The following is a 19,982-nucleotide window of genomic DNA, read 5'->3' on the forward strand; positions in this document are numbered from 1 at the left end:
AAAGAGTGGTGCTCAGTAAAAGAGCATTTGTGAGAAATAAAAGGATGGGGGGCTGGCAGGGGTATTTCACATAGGAAGAAAAAAATAACAACAAGATTTTACTGCACTCTCAAATTCTTTCATTTTTCAAAAGCTACGAGTTTGCTGCGTGAAAAGTAATTTCTGAGAAAAACCCAAACGTTTTCAATCCAAAAGAAAAGAGACTTGTTCAGAAATCAGCCTGTCCCCAGCACAGGAGAGCTGGGAGCTGACCTTGTGTGCTACCCTGAGGCCTGCTCCTTGGGTTATCTCTGCTGCTCTGCCCTCACAGATGGGGAATCAGTCCATATTTCCAGTCAGATCTGGCTCTAGGAACTCTGCTCTGGACCAAGTTCCACCCTGGCTTCCCAGCAGATACGAGTTAGGGCTACTGGCTTTCAGACTAAACTCACAGGGTTTTCATGACATGACTTGAAATGAACAGTGCGTGTTTTCAGGTTACCTTAGACACCAAATAAACACAGCTGGGCCTTGCCAAAACAGCCTTTTCAAATGGTTATAAATGGTGTGTTCAGTCCAGCTGACCCCTCTCAAGGGTGCAATTAGTGGGATCCAGAGGGGCTGGGACCCCATGGTTCCTCTGTTCCATCTACAAGCTTCTTTCTCTGAGTTAAGAGCTCAGCTTTCTGCCAAATGCCAAAGAGAGGAGCAGAGCCATGAGAGGAACATGTCTTAGATGGCCTCCTAAATTAGGATAAAATGAAAGATTTAAATGTGGGTTTTGCAACCACTTGTATTCAACAGCTACAAGAAAACCTCTGAACAGAGGGCTCAGAGACCTGGAAACACGTTCCTCAATTTTCCTCTGCTGGAGAGATAGTTTAGTCTCTTCCAGCTCAGAATACGCTGTGAAAAATCCTAAATAACAATGTGGCTGAGAGATTAATATCCTAGACAGTCACTTTCTAGCTTTTATTGTTCTGATATTTGTTTTTACTCATAGAGCTCCCTTCCCTCTTCACCTCCGAGCAAATCCCTCACTGCAGTCCAATAAAGCAGGCTGCTTTCCTGGCAAGCAGGGACAGCATTTCAGGTGGTCTGACGTGAATATGATGTGTCCATGCTGTCAATCCCGCAGCCAAGCAAAGCAAACATCACAGGCAAACTCTTAGGGATGCTGCAATTCAGGAAATTCTCAGAAGTTCTTTCTTGAAAGAGACCCAGGAATGAGGTGTTTTTCTTTCAAGGGCTGGTGGGACACTCTGTGCAGGTCAAGGCAAGGCAGGAAGCTTCTCCTTCAGTCTCCCTCTTTGGCAAAACAGGGTCCTCCCTTCAGACACAGCTGTGCTCAGCATGTCCACACTCCCACAGCCCTGCCCAGGTGAGCATTTTCCTCTCCATGACACGCCACTCACCCTCCCAGCCTGCAAACCTCTCAGACAGATCCTGCATTGCACCCCGCATCTGTCCCCACGTCCCAAGGAACACACTCAGCAATAGTGAAAAGCCTGGAGATACCTTCAAGACTGAATAAACCTCAATAAAATAACTGTGTTTTAGACTAATCTTGACATCTGAATGCACAGCTCCTTGTCCCCACAGCTGGTGGGCAGGAATGTGCTTCTAAGCATGACATGTGCCAGCTCTCTCCGAAGGCAGCCAGCAGAGGGGTCAGGTACCAACAACACGGGCTGTGCCTGGCACTGACCACTTCAGGGGCTGCCTGGGCAGTGTCAGGCTTCTCCCAGTTCTCCCATTAGTGGTGTGGGACACCTCATTTGTGGCCACCTCCATGTCCCTGCTCTGGGTGAGTTCTGTCTCTCCAACACAAAGACCAAAAGAACGCGAATGTAAGTTTAATTCCGTTTCCAAGGTCCTCTCCCTCCAAATCAGACCCTAGAGAGATTTCTGGACATGATGCTGGAGTGACTAGGGGAGCTCTCAAGGGCAGCAGGGGCAGAGCTGTGATGATCTGTGTTTTCAAGGTGACACACTGAACTTCCCATCTGTTTCACTTCTGCAGCAGCACCGGCAGCGCTGTCCTTGTCTGAATGCCTTTCGCCTCTGTCCAGGGAATCTCAGCTGAAACTGTTCTTTTTATAATACAAACATGCTATTAAAAACCATCTCCATGTCCTGTGCTCGTGCCAGGAGCTGTCAAACAAGTCATGCTATAAATGCTGCTCTATTGATTGCAAACTCCCCCAGCCACGGCTTGCTCACCCCTGGAGCCGGCAGATAGGAGCTGGACAGGACTTTCAAAACGCTGCTGGCTTCTGAGATCCCTACCTGCCTGTTCCTCCACACCTCTGCTCGTTCCTGCTGCCATGGATGTGCAAGTGGGGACACCTAAAAGGCAGCTTTTACACTCCTGACAGCCAACCACCCCAGACTGTTTCTTTCTCCCCAAACCCTTTCTTCCGAGATGTTCCCTTGTACCATCACTTCCTGCCCTGCAGTGATGTTATCTCCTCCCATGCAGCCCCAGGGTGCCCGTTCCTCTTTCTATAGCAACACGGTCTGGCACAGGGAGCCTCTCCCTGCGAGCCCGAGGGGCACAAGACCTACACGTGTGTATTTTAGCAGCTGTTAACAACCATTACCCAGAGGACCAGCAAAAGTCCTTGAGGCGAGACATGACATCAGCCAGACTCTGCTTTGCCGGAGCACAAGTCTGTCTGCGCTGTCCCTGACGAGGCTGTTACTGAAAGGCAGAGCTGTGGACACAGGATGCTCTATGCAGGTGGGGCAGAACTGATTAAAGAGAAAGGTACTGAACACTTCACTGAAGCATTATGCAAAGTACCTCAGGGAAGGAGCCGCATCCTTTTAGCTTGATTTTTTTTCCTCCACTCTCAGGACAGGACATACTCTGGATGTAAAGTCATGGAAGCACCTTCTGATGCAAAGGTGCAGCCCAGTTACCACAATCGCTGGAAAATACCTGGGCAGAGCAAAGCCACGTTTGTCCAAAGCCTTGGTTTCATGTCACACCTCGCTGCTAAATGCTTAACTGCTCCCTACAATGTTTGGGATTGAAGGAACTTTGTGCAGGAAGAAGAAAGGTGGGGAAAGAGAAGAGGTGAGGACAGAAGCATACAGGATAACTGGAGGAGAAGATTTAACACTTCAGGCAGGTGCTCTTGTTCGTTTGTCCTTCTGGCTCATGGGGTGTTTGAGGAGACAATAGGAAATTTCCTTTGGAAGGGCTGGAAGACAGACCTTCTCACTGCATACGATTAACTCCCTGGGATCGCTCCTCCAGAACGGCTGGACAAGATTCAGATGAGAAGCTGAAATCTCTTTAATTGCATTTCCCATTCCCGTGCCACCCAGTGTGACTAAAATGAAACACTGGGATGGGCAGTCCAGTACTGCCCAGGCCTGGGGAAGCAGCTGCTGCAGCCCTGCTCCATGAGAACCACTCGCTACCAACAAGCACTGAGCTCTGTCAAACCACCTTTGTTGGCAGCACGTTGAGAGGGTGGAGGAGCCAGCAGAGCCCAGAAGTGGGTCTGAGGAAGCACTGAAGTCCCTGGGATGCACCCATTGTATGGAAATGCCTGCACTGGCCAGGAGAAAAACCATCTGTATAAAAATCCCTTTCTAATTCTCAAAAAAAGGACATTCAAATAATCTGAGAAACTTCTGGTTTCACAAAAGGGGAGCAGTTTGTGCCCTCTGCAGAGATCCTAACTCCTGACCCTGTTCTCTCCTGGCCCCAGATGAAGAAGGAGATGGGAACAGTCTGCTTCACCAACTCTTTCAAGGAAATCTGTTTCATGCTGTCTCTCATGCCCCCTTGCTGTGCTTACCACCTCTCTCTTCCTGCCCTGCCAGTTCCTTGATATTCCTTCTCCCTGCCTCATTTTGTTTTTCCTTTCACGGTTCCTCTTTTCAAGCCACCCCACAATCACAGCCCAGCCCTAATGAGATTTCAAGGGAGCACCAGGCTGTGGAAAGCAGCTGGGAGAAGCTAATCAGGTTACAGAAAAAGAACAATTGCTCTCTGCCTCCCCTGTTGGGTACTGGGAGGGCAAAGCAGCTGGAGTGCAACTGCAGAAGGGTTACCAGGCCGGGTGATTCTCCTCTCCAGGCAGACATCCACACTTCAGGCCAAGTGTGGAGGTCATTTGGCAGGCAGGTCACCAGCCCCAGGGCAAGCAGGACCTGCTGAGCTCTGCTCCTGTGGGCTGCTCACTTCCCATGGCACCTGGTGGGTGCAAAGGACTCTCCTCAAAGCAAGGGATCGATATTCCGTCTTTTTTTTCCAGCTCCCGACTGTTTTGTACAGTCTCTGCCTACTGAAGATGCCGCCTCAACCTTCCCCAGCTCCCCTCGATGACTTTAGAACATCTTTGGGAAGTGGTGAAGAAGATACAGGCTCTGTTTTCTACACAGTGGGGTAAGAAATACACTAGCAGAGCTTGTAGATCCCAGAATAATACACTGAAAGAAACCAAACAATTTTGGCTCTTCAGCTTAGTCTAAAGTTCCCGGGAGCTGGACAGGACATCTTTAACTGCTCCTTACCAAATTCCAGCACTTGGACTTGGCTTTGGGTTTTTGTGAGAGCAACAATGCCGAGGTATTTTCATCCCTCCTGTTGCTGATCCAGAGAGAGGAACCAGGGTCCATTGTGCCTTCTCACAAGGTGCAGTTTCATATGACAAACTAAGGCTGCAAGCCCTGGACACGCCAGATCATGGAAGGAAATGGTTTGTCTTGAATGTTACAGGTGTCTCTGCCTTCAGCTTTTCTTTTCAAGAGCTAAATGAAGAGAAGATCAGCCAGTTATCACCTTAACTTCACCCCTGTGGCCGGAGGAACAACCAACCTAACCCCCTCAAGTTTTTCCCACTCCTCTACCCTGCTGCTCTGCTTCCTCTCCTTGTCTTCATTACACTACTAAGGTGGCTTTGGGTGTCTGTGGAGGAGAATGACAGACTAAGGGCCACAGTCTGGTGTGGGAGGCATCACAGGTGGCAAAGCTGGAGGGAGAGAGAAGCTGATTGAGGGGAACTGTCAGAAACAAAGCTCCCAACATTTGGAGGATCCCTGCTCTGACCTCCCCTGTTCCCCAGCCACATGGAGACAAGGTGTTCTCCCGCCCACGCTCCCGAGTGTTTTGGTTCACACCTCCCACGTGCATCTGCCTGGGGGGAGCCACTGCCACCACCTGCAATTCCCCTGTTGAGAAAGGCTGATCAGATGGTTGGAGCCATTCCTGGCCAGCTGCAGGGCAGGGAACAAGCACACAAATCCTCACCTCCAAGTGCTCCGGACACGGAGATGGACACACAAAGCTTATGCCAGGGTGCTCAGCTATCATGCCCGCTTCTTCCCCCACCCACAGTGCGCCAAGCAGCCAGCATGATGCCTCTGGGGCTTTGAAAAGCTGGGAACTGGGAACTGGGAGTTGGTGGTGTGGTCAGCAGCGCTGGTGTGAAATGGCTGCAGTGTCCGCCTGCCCACTCACTGACCATAAGACCGTATCTCCTACAAAGGACACCAAGCTGGAGCCACAGAGGCACCAAGGCAGTGCATGGAGGCTTGGAGGAGATGTGAGGAGAAGCAAAAGCCACAGGAGGGTTCCTGCTGGCTGCTCTCATCCAATTTGTACCATGGGCAATTAAATCCTTCCTGTGCACGGAGATGGGATGCAGTAATCTGAATATTCTGCCTTTAGCACCGAGGCATGAAGAGGCCCTTGAAGCATATCGATTGTGGTCACCCACAACCACTGAATTCTGAGAAATGGTCTCCATTTTGTAGCACATTTATAGCAGGCAGATTTCACAACAGCCTTTTAAGGGAAATGGTAGGATGGCTTCATCTGGGAATGCAGGAAATAAATAGAACTGATTTCTACCGGGGAAAAAAAGTGAAGTTTTGCTCAAAATAAATTAAAATTGTCAAACCCTAAAATGAATTACTTCAACCTTATAATTTCATTCAAAAACTTCTTTTTCTTCAGTAAGCTAACAAAATATTTCGTTTTACCCTTATCTTGTTGATGCACTTCATTTTGACATTTATTTTCAAATACTCATTTTCTTGCTTTACTTACACAGGACAGAATTTATCACCATATGAAGAGCAAATCAAAACAATCTGATGAAACTAAATGTAAATGTTTTGATTGTCCCTGAACCCATTTCTCCTTGGAAATGCTGAAGAATTCTGGCTATTTGTCCCAAGTGGGAGGGGAGAATGAGCCTACCTCCCCTGTGATGCTGCTGTTTGCCCTACACCAGAAACCTTGGCCTCAAACCCTGGCCTCTGACCAGCTCTTTGACTTGGTTGTCAGAAACCTGAAATTTCCCATCCTCTCCTGCAGTGACATCTAAAGCCTTCAGTCCAGATAAATCAACTCTGCCTTAAAAATAATTCAGCCCACCGAGTGACAACTATTGGAACAGCTCAGAGTCTCTATATCTTTCAAATCTGACACAGCAGTGCTCTCCCTTTGACTTGGGGGAATCGATTTAATGAGGGTCAGAGCACAGAGCAGTACCTGGATCACACACAGGCCTCCTGGCCTGTCCATGAGCACACGCTGGGGCTCTTCAGGGCAGCTCCTTTAGGTGATTGTGGTGGAACCAGCCGTGCTTTGCATCTCCACCACCCAGCAATGCAGCCTCTGGATCACAGCAAAGCTTCTTTTAATGCCCTGCCAAACTGAGAGCCAGCAGCCAGGGTGGCCAGGGCAGAGACATCCCTCCAGCCTGGGCCAGACCCCAGTAAGGAGGCTCCCCTGGTCACTGGAAAAGTGTCACTGTGGCCCTTCAACAAGCAGGAAGCCCTGTTGCTGGCTCTGGAAAGGGGGACCAGGTGCAGCTGCTGTGACCCCAGACTGTAGGAAAGGTTTTCTGTGGGTAAGGGTGAGGAATTAATACTCTTGGGTCAGGTACAGCGAGCACAGCAGCTCCTAGGGAAGCACCTACTGGAAGCATCCATCCCAGGCTGCCTGCAAAGGTTCAGGGCGAACAAATCCCGTCTGCATTCAGCCCAGCTGAAGAAATGCGAGTTTTCTCCAAAGGCTGGCACAAAATGAATGAGAGATTGAGTCATTCCTGCCAGCAGAAGGGCGGAAATGGGATCCGTGAAAGAATTTACAAGAGCCGCTGACTTCATTATGGATGTTGATTTATCCCGTGTTGCCCGAGGGCCAGAGGCTGCCCGAGCTGTGGGCTGCGGGAGGCACCTGTGTGCCAGGACTGATGCTGCAGTTTAGGAAATCTTTAAGTACAGCCACATTCCCCATTTAGCACCAGGCTGCGAGCGCAGATGTTAATTAACTTTAGGGCTTTGCTCTCCAGAAATGTCTCTGAGGAAAAGCACTTTCCCTGCCCCCAGGAGGCCACTGTCCAAATTTTCATATTTTATTTAGCTCCAAATTTCAGATGCAAACCTGCAGCTTTTCACTCGTCTTCCCTGATAACAGACTCCTTGAGTTTTCTGCACAGCCTGTAAATAAAATACCAACATGGATATCACACAGAAAATATCTGGAGGGGATTAGTGTATGTTCTGGATAATAAAAGGAGCTGGCTGAATTATTCATAGTGAATATATCAGCTCTTTTCCGTTTTGGAAGCAAACTTTGACACTTCTGGAAGCTCTTGGGATATGTTTAGGATGGGAGCAAATTGTTTATTTCATTAGACCTTTTGCTGCAGCCCATGGTTTGTCCCACAAGTCCCACGTGATTGGTGTCATTCCTCAGTGGCCTCGAGGGGGTGGTTTTCATAAGGAAGGACAAACTTTCTGTAAGGAGAGCTGCTGCCCTTCCTGTACCTGACCTCACTGCTGTGTGAACACCAGCGTGAGGGACAGTGACCGCTCCTGAACATCACGGAATCAGGAGATGTGAGCACTCTCCAAGCACATGAGTATTTGTGAAGATGTGATGAATGCGGCACCCGCTCCGGCAGCACCGAGCCATCACTCAGGCACGGAAAATAACAGCCAGAAAAAGCACTGGGGCCGTTAGTGAGCAATACCCATTTCCCAACACTCTAAATTTCTGTGATATACATCGTTCTCGGGGACCAAAACCCAACCTAGCCCATTACATGAGGGTGTCCTGCAGAACCTCGCTGAATTTATGCTGATGACCAACTCTCGCTGCACACCAGGCAGGCCAAGGAGAGTGTCGAATCCTTGGCAGAGCACTGCAGTGTGCTTTAGGCATTGCAATCCACCCTAAAGTGGGTGCATCTGGGCTATTGCCTCCCAGACAGATGATTTGTGAAGGATTTTTAAGTTCTTTCAGTTGAGAAGTGCTGTGCAACCGCTGGAGTCTATTATTATCAGGAAAGGAAGGGGGAGGTAGCAAATTTCCTTTACCTATAGGCTTATCTTGTGCTCCAGAGGAACATAGTCAAGCATTTTAAACAGCGTGCCATTTTCAATTCATTTCCTTCCTACTTATTCCAAAGCAGCCAAAGCTAAGTATAATCAAGACTTAAGTGTTCCTCAGAGCCAGACAATTATTCCCGGTCTTGGTTTCCCCGTCTATCAGGAGGGAACGAAGGAATTAACCCAAGCCTTGCAGCGGGACAGCGGGGCTGTAACCCAGGGCTGCCACACGAGCTGCTCCCAGCGCAGCGCAGCCGCCACCGCCCGGGATGCGGCTCCGCTTCCCCAGCCTCAGCCGCCTCGGGGCTCTCCGCAAGGGTGGCTGAGCAGAGCCACCCTTGGATGGCTCCCGCAGAGCCCTGCTCCCCTCTCGGGGGTCTCTGCCCCTGCTGCTGGGGTGGCTCAGCTGCTCCCAAGCAGCTGCTGCCTCGCTGCGCTCTCTGATGAGGCGGCACCGGCGGGGGTTTCACTCCCAAGTGCCACCATCCTGCAGCTCAGCCACCCGCAGCTCCGAGCGATCCTTGGCAGAGGGCTCTGCAAGACACCCACTGCCTCCCTGCCCCGCTCTGCCATCTCCCCACGAGCACAGATGAAGTGCTCGAGGTCCCCAAGCTCTCTGTGGCACATCAGCCCCGTTCCTAACCATCACCCCTTGTCGGCTTTAACTTTGAAAGCCAAGCCTCCCTGCTTGCCTCCTCGGGATTAACATGAAAGAACTCAGTGGGGAGTTCTCTTCATTCATGTTGGGCTTATACTTCTAAATTATAAAGTGTGTCAAATGAGGATTTAATTTATATTTAACAAGACAATGTTTGTAAATTAATTATTCATCAGCTGATAACGAATAAACATTTCCCTCTTCCCTCCCTCCCCGTTTTTTTTTTCCCGGTGTTTTCACAAATGCACCATACATGCAAATCTATTAAGTGTTTTCTGCAGTACTCCAGATGTGGGAAAATACGTTCTTCACCCTCAATTTCGCGAGTGTGTTGCATGGTAACTAATGTAGCCAAGCAGAGCATTATGAATTTAATAGTGTGCAACATCTCCTTCCTAGAGAGGGAAGGGGGGGATGAGTAGTCAACACTTGTATTTGGACATATCACCCTCTTCAGGTTCCAGCCCCCCCACTCACACGCAGAGATAAGAAAACAATTTGCTGTAACAACTGATATAGGAGCTTAGAAATCCTGCTGGAAATCACAGGCAGTTCCGAGACAGCAGAATCTGGCCCCTGGTGAATGATGGAGGCCAATTTTGCTCTTTCCATCTTTATTATCATTAAGTAATGAGATTGAGGTGGTGTACAGCTCCAGCAGAAGAGCTGTCATCCTGTTTTGCTACAAAATTTGGCACACAAGGGCATCTCCTCACACACAGCAAATGCAGGAGTCTTCAGCATCTAAACCAGCCCTTACTGCAGTGCCTCTGATCCCAGACACCTGAAGCAGGTAACCAAGGCAGGTCCCTGGATGACTGAAACATCTCCATTCACCTTTGCCAGGAGGCTACCACAGTGTCTGGACCATGCTCTCAGTCTTTGGCTCCTCGAGCCTCACACTTGGTTTTGTATAAAAAAGGAAGAAAAGGACATTCAGCTCTGTCCTCTGGGAGGAATCTGAGAAGCTCTGGGCAAGACTTGCTCCATCCCCAAGCTCAGAATAGAAGCACTTTTCCCCCTCTCAGCCATGCTGTCCCTCATGAACACTTCAGGGACATCCTCAGGACTGAAAGACACTCAGCCCCAATAGCTGGCACCTGCTTTACTTCTACAGCATCATTTCCTGAGAGTTAAGCATGCCTAAAGGAAGGTGATCCAGAGCTCTAGGTGCCCTTGACACCAGTTAAAGCTGTAATCTATAGCAATAAAGCCATTACAAAACAAAACCAGGAGCAAATCCCTCCAGCAAACAACCAGTCAGTGAAAAATTTGAACCCAAAGCCTCCCCCTTGCTCCACGCTGCTGCAGCCCGCCCTGGCACCTCTTCCCACAAACATGCCTGGAGAACCAAGGTGGGTCTTTGCACCAGGCTGAGCTTCTGAGAAGTGAAGGACACCTCAACACTGTGTTAATGGGAATCTGACTGGGCATCCAGCTCCACGAGACAGCTTGGAAAGCTGCAGCACTATGGGTGGTAACTCATTTGGCTCCAGGGGCTGCTGGCCGGCACTCAGCGGCAGCCCGAGCTCTGGAGGGGCTCATGGCCCAGTGCATCCTTCCCCTGATGGTGTAAACACAGCTTCCCACCACCCTGAGGAGCGCCAAGTGCCCCAATCCCACCCAAAGATTCATGGGGTTGGGGAGGAAATCCCAGTCCATGCAGTGACTGGAGTAAACGACTGTGGGACCTGATGGTCCCACTTTTCCCTCTCAGCCAAGCCCTGTCCCACTTCTCATCACTGAACCATCTTCTAGCTCTGTTTCTGGTCACTGCCAGAACTTTGGCTTGGAGAGCACAGAGGGTCCTTTCCCCAGGGAGGAGAGGATGGAAAACCTGCTCAGCCACCTAAACGGGAAACGAGACTGCCATTCTGGTGTACAAAAGATATCAGGAAATCACTTTACATTTCTTCCCGCTCCAAACCTGCCCACCTTCTGCTGACTGCTGAATGTTAATGTTACTTATGACAAGTGATTGATGAGGGAGACGCAGAATTCACACCCAGCACAGGGCATTTTTGAATCACCTATTCATTTTTAAGGACCGGAATCGGTTTTGTATGCTGACATGATTTATCATTTGGAGGCTGAGCGGTGGCTACGCAGGGCCAGCTTCCAATCCCTGACAGAGCAATAGCAGGATGAAGACAGCAGTGAGTCATTAACCCTTTGAGGGTGAGCAGAAGATCACAGGAGACCAGCACTTGAGCCAGATTGCTGAAGTTGGAGACTTCTACTCCAGCAGCATGTCAGTGTTCAGCTGCAGATTTATGGGCCACAGTGGTCCAAGCTAACAGCCACAGTAATGCTGCTGTATCTCCTAAAAGCAGAACTTGTTTTTTTGTCTTCTGCACAGCCTATGTGAGAGAAATACTTGCGTAAGACGCTGTCATGGCAATGCACCTAAAAGAGATCAATGGGACATTTCCCCTCCAGTGGACCTTCCAGCCTATACAAGCTTCTCTGTCTGTGGCAGAGCGAAATGTCACCATGGGCTCAAGAGAGATCTGGCTCTGAGACAAATTTGAGTTCCCCTCCTTCAGAAATGTGCATTTCCTCAGGTTGTGTGTGGGGAAAAAAGGCAAGATATGGCCTCAGGGATGGGCCTGGCAGGTGGGAGAGGGCAGAGGTTCTCAGGCTGGGAGAAGCTGTATTGACAGGGACAGAGTGGGAATAACATGCCCCCAGCAAAGACCATCTATCACAGGTTTGATGCCAGCCTGCCAGGGGCTGGCACGACCCACAGAATAACTTAATTCACTGCATCAGCATGGAAAAGCAAACGAACACGAAACAACTGGGGGAAGCAGCCAAGTCTAGAGGTGACACTGTGGCAGCTTTGTCACTGCCCTTTCCTCTTGCTTCAGGAGACAACATAGCAGGATGCAGCCTCTCCCATGAGCAGGGGGAAGTATTCAGGGTACAGATAGAAGAAATCTGAGGCTTTGAGACCTGGGTCTAGCTGCCCTCAGTACCTTTAATATCACCTCAGAATCTCATGGGAAAAGGTTTTAAAGTTCAAGGGCATCACAGATTCAAGCTTAAGAAGTTACCTAAGGGGAAAAAGGAAGGAGAGATATCCCTAGAGAGTCTACTTGGGGTGTCATATGGAGGTGTCTCCAGATCACAGGTGACTGTTGGGACCCTGCAGGGACCCCTGGACTGGCAGCACCAAGGCACTTCAGAGGGACAGCCAGTTGTAACTGATGCAACAAAACCCCACAAAATTGTCCACACTGAGCAGTTTCCTCCCTGCCTGAGCAGCTCCTGGCCGTGCCATTCCCACAAACAGCAATCCGTTCCTCAGGTGGGAAGGCTGCAGATGGGTGGATCAGCCCCATGGCAGCAGCTTCCCCAGCACAGCCCTGCAGGTGTTGGCAATTCCAAGTGCCAGCTGCCTTCACACCCCTGTGTGCTGGGACCCCTGGGGGTCCTGTGCACTGGTGGAGCCCCATTTCATGAGGAGAAAAAGCTTCTGCTGACTCTTAGAAAGAGCTGAACACATGGGTTGAGCTCTCCCACGTGATTCCCTGGTCTCTAGTAAGGGCTGAGTTCACACAACAGCTTTTCCCCTCGGTGGGGGTGGCTGTTGTCACTGCCTGGCATCTTTTTCCCAAAAATACTGAAGATGCTGAACATGCCCGAAGCTCCTGTACCTGCAGCCATTTATGGCCAGTGTCAGCCCAGTAGATCCGAAATCCTGAAAGACTGGGATGGACGTTCTCACATCCCCATCACCATGGCATAAGCTGTGTTTCTTAGGAAACCAGCCTAGCAGCAGCATCCCTGCTTAGGAGGAAAGATGAACTCTGGATGCAGACTGGATTTTAGAAACCACTCTCTGCTGCTACCACCTGCACGGTTCTGCAGTGCTCCCACGACAGCGAGGGGAGCAGAGCTTCCAGCAGGGCTGGAAAGGCGTGAAGGAAACGGATGAGATGGAAAGAGAAGGAGCGAGGATGTGCTCTGGGTTTTGTGTGGGTTTCTTGGCACGTCCTTGGGCAGTGCAAAGCGGGTAGAACAACCAGCTATAACATGACCTTTGTGCTCTACCTGCAGGCACAGCACACCCAGCCCCTGCACTGCTGCTCCTGTGTCACTTTGGCTTCACGGCCGCACACCCCCATGGGCTGGAGGGGCTTGTGGCACGTGCTGGCAGCCAGGGGTGCCATCCACATGGCTCGGGCTGGGGTTCTTCTCCTCGAGACCGGGCACGCTGGAGCAATGCAAGGAAATTTTGAGCCTCGAGGCCATCCCTGCTGAGCCTCCTGATGGTGCCCTCATCGTGCGAGCGAGTGCCCGGTCTGGTGCCCATCTGGTGGCTCGTGAGCAGGAGCTGCTTGGGGGCACATCCTCGGTGGTGGCCGGCCAGAAGGGCTGCTTCAAAATGCTCCTTGGAGTGGAACTGGTACTACAGCTACTGTACCATCCCTCCATCCCCAGAGGGGTTTGTCCCTTGGAAATTTTGTACTTTGGAAACTAAAAATAATGTGCCCATCCTGGGAACTTGTTTTTTTTTTCAGTTTAAGGAGGCTGGTGTTGTTCCTGCTCTGTTTCGCATTGACAGAACCAAGAAAAGCCAAATAATCCTGGCTGTACCTCGCCTTTGTCCTCTCCACCCCACTGCCCAGTGGACTGGAGAAGTCTTTCAAAACCTGACAGCAGTCAGGTTTGTTCCTTGCTAGAAAAGAGAAAAAAGATGACCTTTCAGGGGAAAAAAAAAATAATACTAGTGGAAGTTTCCTGTGAAAAATAAGTAGTCAACAGTTGCTCTCCAGATAAAAGAGTGTCTCTGTTAAGTGTTTTCACAGCTCGTGGTACATCTGGGTACTGCTGGGTGCTGAGGAGAAATTGTCAAGTGCTGGTGGCATCTCTCTAAGGTGCTACATTATGAAGAAGAAACATTGGACCTGAGGCCCCCCTGCTTTCCCCTTGCTCAGCACCACCACAGGCCAGGCCTGGGCGCCCAAGTTGCACACTGCCATGGAAACCATCTCCAGGTACCTCTCTCAGTCCTCCTGGGACATGTTGCCCTGGTTCAACCCTGCCCCAAGTATCCTGGTGCCCACAGACTTCCCAGGGAGGGGAGGGCAAAGCCACCAGGCAGAAGTGTCTGCCCACCCACTGTCAGTAGAGACCAAAGAGCACCATCACCCCACTCCTGAGCCCTCGAGCATGGAAGGGTTGCTGAGCTCACCGAGGGCACTTGAACACCTTGCTCCTAACCAGGGATGGTGGTCAAGCCTTTCCAGCTCCCAGCAGGTCAGAGCACCTCTTGTCAAGGGAAAGGAGACCTCCTGTCATGCCAACACCACCTTCACACCACATCTAGCCAGCATGACAACCTGCCACCAGCATTGGGCCAGCCCCTGCCACGGGGAGGGGACACCCTGCAGCCACGCGAGCACTCACCATCTGGATGACAGACACCGGCCCGATGCTGTTCACGTAGATATCCACATCAATGAACGTGGGCTTGACTGCAAAGACAAGGAAACAGGGACCAATAAGCTGGGGCCAGGAGCATTTGTGGAGGGATGAAGACAAGGGGAACATCTGGGATGAGCACGGCTCTATTGCAACAAAACTCCCAACTACAGCAGCCACCAAAGCACGGAAAACACAAACACAGCCAGGCCAGGTCCCCACCCGTGGCCGCAGGGAGCTTCAGGGGACACTTACTGCCAATGTCAGGCCTCAGCTTGTTGTCATAGTTCTTGAGCAGCGAGTTGAGGATCTGCGTGGCATCAGTCTCCTGTGCCTTGGGGGTGAGGACCCAGGTTTTGTTGATGCTGAGGTAATCGTAATCGTATTCCTCTGTGCTCTCACACCTGGAGAGGAGAGACAAAGGGCAGAGACATGGCTGTGGCAGCTCTCTGGCACTGCCTGGGAGCAGGGGCACAGCTGTGTTTCAGAGATACCAAAGGAGGAGGATGCAGCTCGGATAAAAGGCAGAGCATAAGGAGCTCGGGGATCTCCCTGCAGCCACACTGCTAAGAAGCCACAACTCACCTGGCACCTTTGCTCACTTCAGGGTCACCAGGCATGCAGGGGCTTTGCCACCAGTGGGAAAGACCAGCAGCCATGGGGTGTTCCACCTCCTCCTTAGCTTCCTTTGGCGACACACTGCTCATCCCTGAGGTGTGGGAGCCAGTCCCTGCTTTCCCTGCCTTCCTGCTCATCCCACTCCCTCTGCCAGCAGCTCCTGCCCCCAGAGCTGCCTGTTAACCCCAAATACTTCCACTACTCTGCCTGCTGCTGACACCTGAAGCAGGCTTCCTCTGAGGAAGGAGACAGTGATGAAACAGTGTTTTTGGGGAGCAAGGCATTTGCAGTAAATGCATTTCAGAGAAAAGAGGTCCTAACACAACCTTACAGGCATCCTGCACGTCTGGTGTGCCAGGAGCTCAGCCATCTGCCCTGCACAGATCCTTGGAAATAAAAGCCTTATGCAAACTTCTCTGTCTCCAGGCCAAGACCTGCCACAACCCATTCCCTGCACTCACCAACCCTTCCTCCCCAGCCTGTGGCGTGAGCTCCCATTTAAAGATGTCCCATCTTCCCAATCTCCCAGTTCCAAGGCAGGCAAGGAAAGCTCCTATCCGTCCTCCTTTGGACATGATCCACTTAGCAACAGCTTCTCTCACTGCCTTTCATATCTGCCCTCTCTAAACCTTTGGTACTCCTCCCTTTTCCTAAAGAAGTTTTCCTAAGCCGTCTAATTAGATTAGGTCCACGCGGCCACCCGGGAAATTCTACCCCCCTGCCGCTGCTCTGGGCAGCTCATTCACACGGCTGTCCCCGGAATGACACAGCCGTATGTGGGAGAGGATGCCGAGCGCTCCCACCGCCGGCACACCCCCCTCGACGTCTGCCGTGGCAGCGTGTCACCTGCTCCAGCGACAGCAAGGGTCTCGCAGCGGGAGCTGCCACCGTGTTGACACTTCCCAGCTGGAGCCTCGCAGCTCCGAGGTGCAGTCAGGCACCACGGATGCGCATCTCCCTCCAGCGCCCGGGGAGGCACAGCCTGGCCGAGCCGCTTGGAGAGGGCGAAAAAGCATTAAATCGACACGTTGCGGCCGATTTATCAGACGCTCCTCTTTCAAAACCCCAGACAAAACTCGCTTTCACAATCGCTTTAAAACTCTTTGCATCTTCTCGGCTCTCAGGCGCCGGGACGTGTCCCCCGCCAAGGGCTGGGCTGCGCGCAGCTGGCTGCCTGCCGCCGCACATTAGGTGTTGGTACATCAGCTCATTGTTTCCTGTCTGATTGCGCTGCACTTTCTAACCATGCTTAAGGAGTGTTAAGCAACGCTGTCAGGATGCGCTTCCCCATCCGAGCAGCGCCAGCCAGCGCTGCCGCCGGGCTCTCGCTGTGGCGGTGCCTCCCAAGCGCAGCCGAGCAGGGAGCTCTGCATCACCCAGCAGCTGCGGGAGGCACAGGGGACCACCGAGAGCCCACCCCAGAGCTGCACGGGGCTGAAATCGGGGGCTGGCCCCGCTCCTGCGAGAAGCAAGGAGGGACGTGTGCCGGCAGCGCAGTTCAGGGCAAGGGAAAGCAATCCTAACTAACTGCTGTCCCTCGCTGCCGGTGCTTTGGGGGACGGAGGCTGCCTCTGGAAAGTGGGAACAGCAACACCGAAACCTTTTCTCCGTGTTCCCCTGACCTTACTTGAAGTCACCTTCCCTGCCGGCACTGAACTCTGCACACCCCCCTGCCCTGCCCAAAATCCCGTTCCTCCAGGATGTAAGGCTGCACTAGAGTCTGAAACATCCCTTTGGGGGCTGAACAAACCCTGGCTGCTTCCTCTGCTCTCAGTCTTCTGGTTTCCCCCCATTTAGTGTCACTGGTCAACACCCCAAGGCTTGGGGTAGCATTTCCAGAGAGTCACATCCCTATTACAGATGCAAGGACACTACCAAAAATATGCTTTTTGCTAATGCAGCTAATCCCAGCCGACTAAACCATACTAAGCCATCTTAGCATAAGCAAGCCAGCTTTTGCTGGAGAAAATGTGCTTTTTCCGAGTGTATATGCACACACAGACACACACCAGCCTTTGCTGGTGAAGAATGTGACTCTCATGCCGCCCTATGCAAGCTCCTGCCTCCTCCCCAGTCTCTCTTCTCGGTGGCCCCACTTTAAAATTGAGAAGGGAAGAGCCCAAGATCTATTGCAGAAGAGAGGTATTAAGGTGACATGTGCATCCCCTCTCCAGCTGCTAATGGAAATGTCACACTGCAGACCTGCAGAGATCCCCAACGCGCTGTGAACACTCGCTGGCCTGGCGGCTCCATCTCCAGGCACACAGTGAGTGGCTTGGTGACAGGGGACAGCCAGTTCTCATACGCCTCTGTGCAGCCAGGGGGAAAGGCAGAGCCATGTTTCCTCACCTCTGCTTGTTGAGACGTCAGAACACCCTCCTCGGGGCAGGGCTGTGGGGCCGGGACACAGCCACAGCGTGGGCAGGAGGTGGGCAGGGGGGTGTCAGCAGGGCAGAACTGGGGGCGTTGCAAGGAAATCCCTGGTCTTGACAGATGAGTTGGGGGCATGGCAGCTCCTGCTGGTGCCCAGAGCAGGAGGCTGGCACGGCAGGGAGGTGTCCTTTCGGATGTGCTCACAAATACGGATGAGGTTGGACAATCTTCCCTGGGCAACCCGTGGCATTACAGCAGGACGGTGCCGTGCCTCGGCTCCCTAATTCCCTTTCACTCAAGCAGATACCTGTTTGGCTGAGGCTTCCAAACACTCCCTGTGGTTGGGGAAAGTCACCTGAAGAGCTGCTGGCTGGCTCCCTCCCCCAGTGCCCAAGCTGTCTGACAAGGTTTTCCCTTGGCAGGAGGAGGGGAAGAGCAACATGTGCCACGAGCTGTTGAAGACACTCCTGCTCCTTGCCTGGTGGGGCAGCTGGTGGTGCCTGACTGGGATGCACACCCACTATTATTCACAAGCTGGTGGTGGCCCTGAGGCAGGAACCTCCCAGCGCAGATGCAGATCCCGGGGCTGTATCCAGCCCTGCTGCAAACACAGCTGAAAGCCTTCCCTGCTCCCAAGGAAAAGAGAGCAGCAAAATGCAAGAACAACATTTCCCCTGGTTAAAAAGCACTGTGGTCAATTCCAATTTCCACATGCTAATGTGTCCTTCTAGTCATCCATCCCGATGCCTCTTAGGGTTGTAGGCACAGGGATGTTCAGGCAGATGACTCTAAATTAGAAGCAGACAGAGGATTGAAGGACAGGGAGCTATAACTGCCCCCTACCACCCATTTCACACATGTTCCTACCTCTGACAACACACTCCAAGGAGCCCTGGTGGTCAAGTCTGCACAGTTTCAAGCACCTGCCAAGCCCAGCATCTGGTGTGATGCTGTGCAGCGATCCTGCCTTCAGGGCTCAAAGTTGGGTGCCTTGGTTCCAGGCGAGGCAGTGCCCTGGGAAATGCTGGTGAATGAGGCTCTGTGCTGGGGGGACTGTCTGGGGAGTGCTGAATCACCTGGCACAAAGCACCAGGGGAAGGGTCTTGCTGCTTGTACCGGGAGAAGAGCTCGCACACACAGCACTTGAACAGAGCTCCTCACCCCAGCACCTACCACGAGGAGCAGGGAACAGGAGATTCACCCTCCACAGCTGCATCCAGGAGAAATGCAGTGGATGCAGAGCAAGACCCTGCTATAACTTGCTCTTTTTCTCCTCTCACAGGATTCCTCTCCCACTCCATCATGCCCACCCTGCAATGTCCACAGCCACCACTCCTGGCAAAGCAGGGCTCAGGGTAGAGGCAGACTTGAGGGACTGGGCAGAAGAGAGGCCGAGCCAGCTATGGGGTGAAAATTCCTGCTCAAGGGTATGTGAATACATGATTTAATTGCTTCTCTGTGTCATCTTGCAGCTTACAACTCACCCTCTCAAAATGCAGGGCTTGTGGCAATGTGCCGCAGGGACGGCTGGGCACAGGAACCAGGACTACCAGGGATCCATCCCCCTCTCAGCCCTCCAATGCCCCCTGGCCCCTGCAAGGATCTCCTGCCGGGAGGTTTTGTGTCAGGGCACAGAAGAGGCTGGGTGTCAGGGCACGAGTCGTGGGGCAGCTCTTGCTCCTCGACCCTGGGAAGGCCAAGGCACGGAGGACCATGGCAGGGATGGACTCTGTGCCCACCCCCGGGGTCGGGAAGCACTGGCAGGGCAGACCATTAGTAGCAGGATTCATGCTCCCTGTCCCTAACTGCATCTGTAATGGGATTTGATGGGCTTTAAGGCGGCTTATTCTGCCAATTAGCTTCAGCCAGTAAAATCCCTGTTCCCCCAAGCCCTGGGGGTAACAATCTGCTGACAACATGTTCTTTCCCCATCTAGCCATTAAACTCATCAGCAGGGCTAGGAATTGTAGAAAAAAAAAAATTAAAAAAAAAAGAAACTTGAAACCCCCTTGTGCGTGGGCCCTTTCATCGCTGTTTACAGAGAAGCGCTACGAGCGGCTGGCCCTGGGAAAGAGCTGTCACCTGCCGCCCCTGCCTCCGCTCGCCTCCTCGCCCAGCGCGCTGGGGGCACCGGGCTGGCACCGGGCTCCCCGCCGGCACCCAGAGCCGCGACCTGGGGCCAACCTGTAGAGCAGGGCAGGAGCCCCCGTTGCCCTCCCCCCTGCCCGGCTGCACGCCCTGCGGGGGCTTCGGGGGGCCAGGGGATGGAGTGCGGGGAAAGGGACGCAAGCTCCTTCCCACCCAGCCCGCCTCCACGTGGAAATGCCCCGGTGATGGCTGGAGCTGCCCGGAGGTGCCGAGCTCCCTCTGGTCCTGCTCCGGGCACCCCCGGAAGGGGCTCGGCCCCCGGCAGGATTAGCCCGCGAGGTGATGGCAGGGTGGAAAACGGGATGTCCTTTCTATTCCGGCATGCGAAGGGGGAGCTCGGGGTGCAGAGGACATGCAGGCACTCGGTGCTGCCGCGACGGGACCCGCTGGACGGAACAGCCGGGGGCGCCAC

General features: G+C 52.5%; 1 protein-coding gene across 1 annotated transcript in view; it reads right to left on the minus strand.

The window, feature by feature from the left end:
- GABRE (gamma-aminobutyric acid type A receptor epsilon subunit) overlaps window positions 1–19,982 on the minus strand; it is a 36,572-nt gene that overhangs the window by 13,665 nt on the left and 2,925 nt on the right. The window contains exons 2-3 of the mRNA XM_017737511.1: window positions 14,687–14,841; window positions 14,417–14,484 (exon numbers count right to left, since the gene is read on the minus strand). Coding sequence (XP_017593000.1) covers window positions 14,417–14,484; window positions 14,687–14,841 — 223 coding nt within the window. The remainder of the gene's footprint in view (window positions 1–14,416; window positions 14,485–14,686; window positions 14,842–19,982) is intronic.

The sequence above is a fragment of the Corvus brachyrhynchos genome, unplaced genomic scaffold, assembly GCF_000691975.1.
Source record: "Corvus brachyrhynchos isolate BGI_N302 unplaced genomic scaffold, ASM69197v1 scaffold346, whole genome shotgun sequence".
Lineage (NCBI taxonomy): Eukaryota > Metazoa > Chordata > Aves > Passeriformes > Corvidae > Corvus > Corvus brachyrhynchos.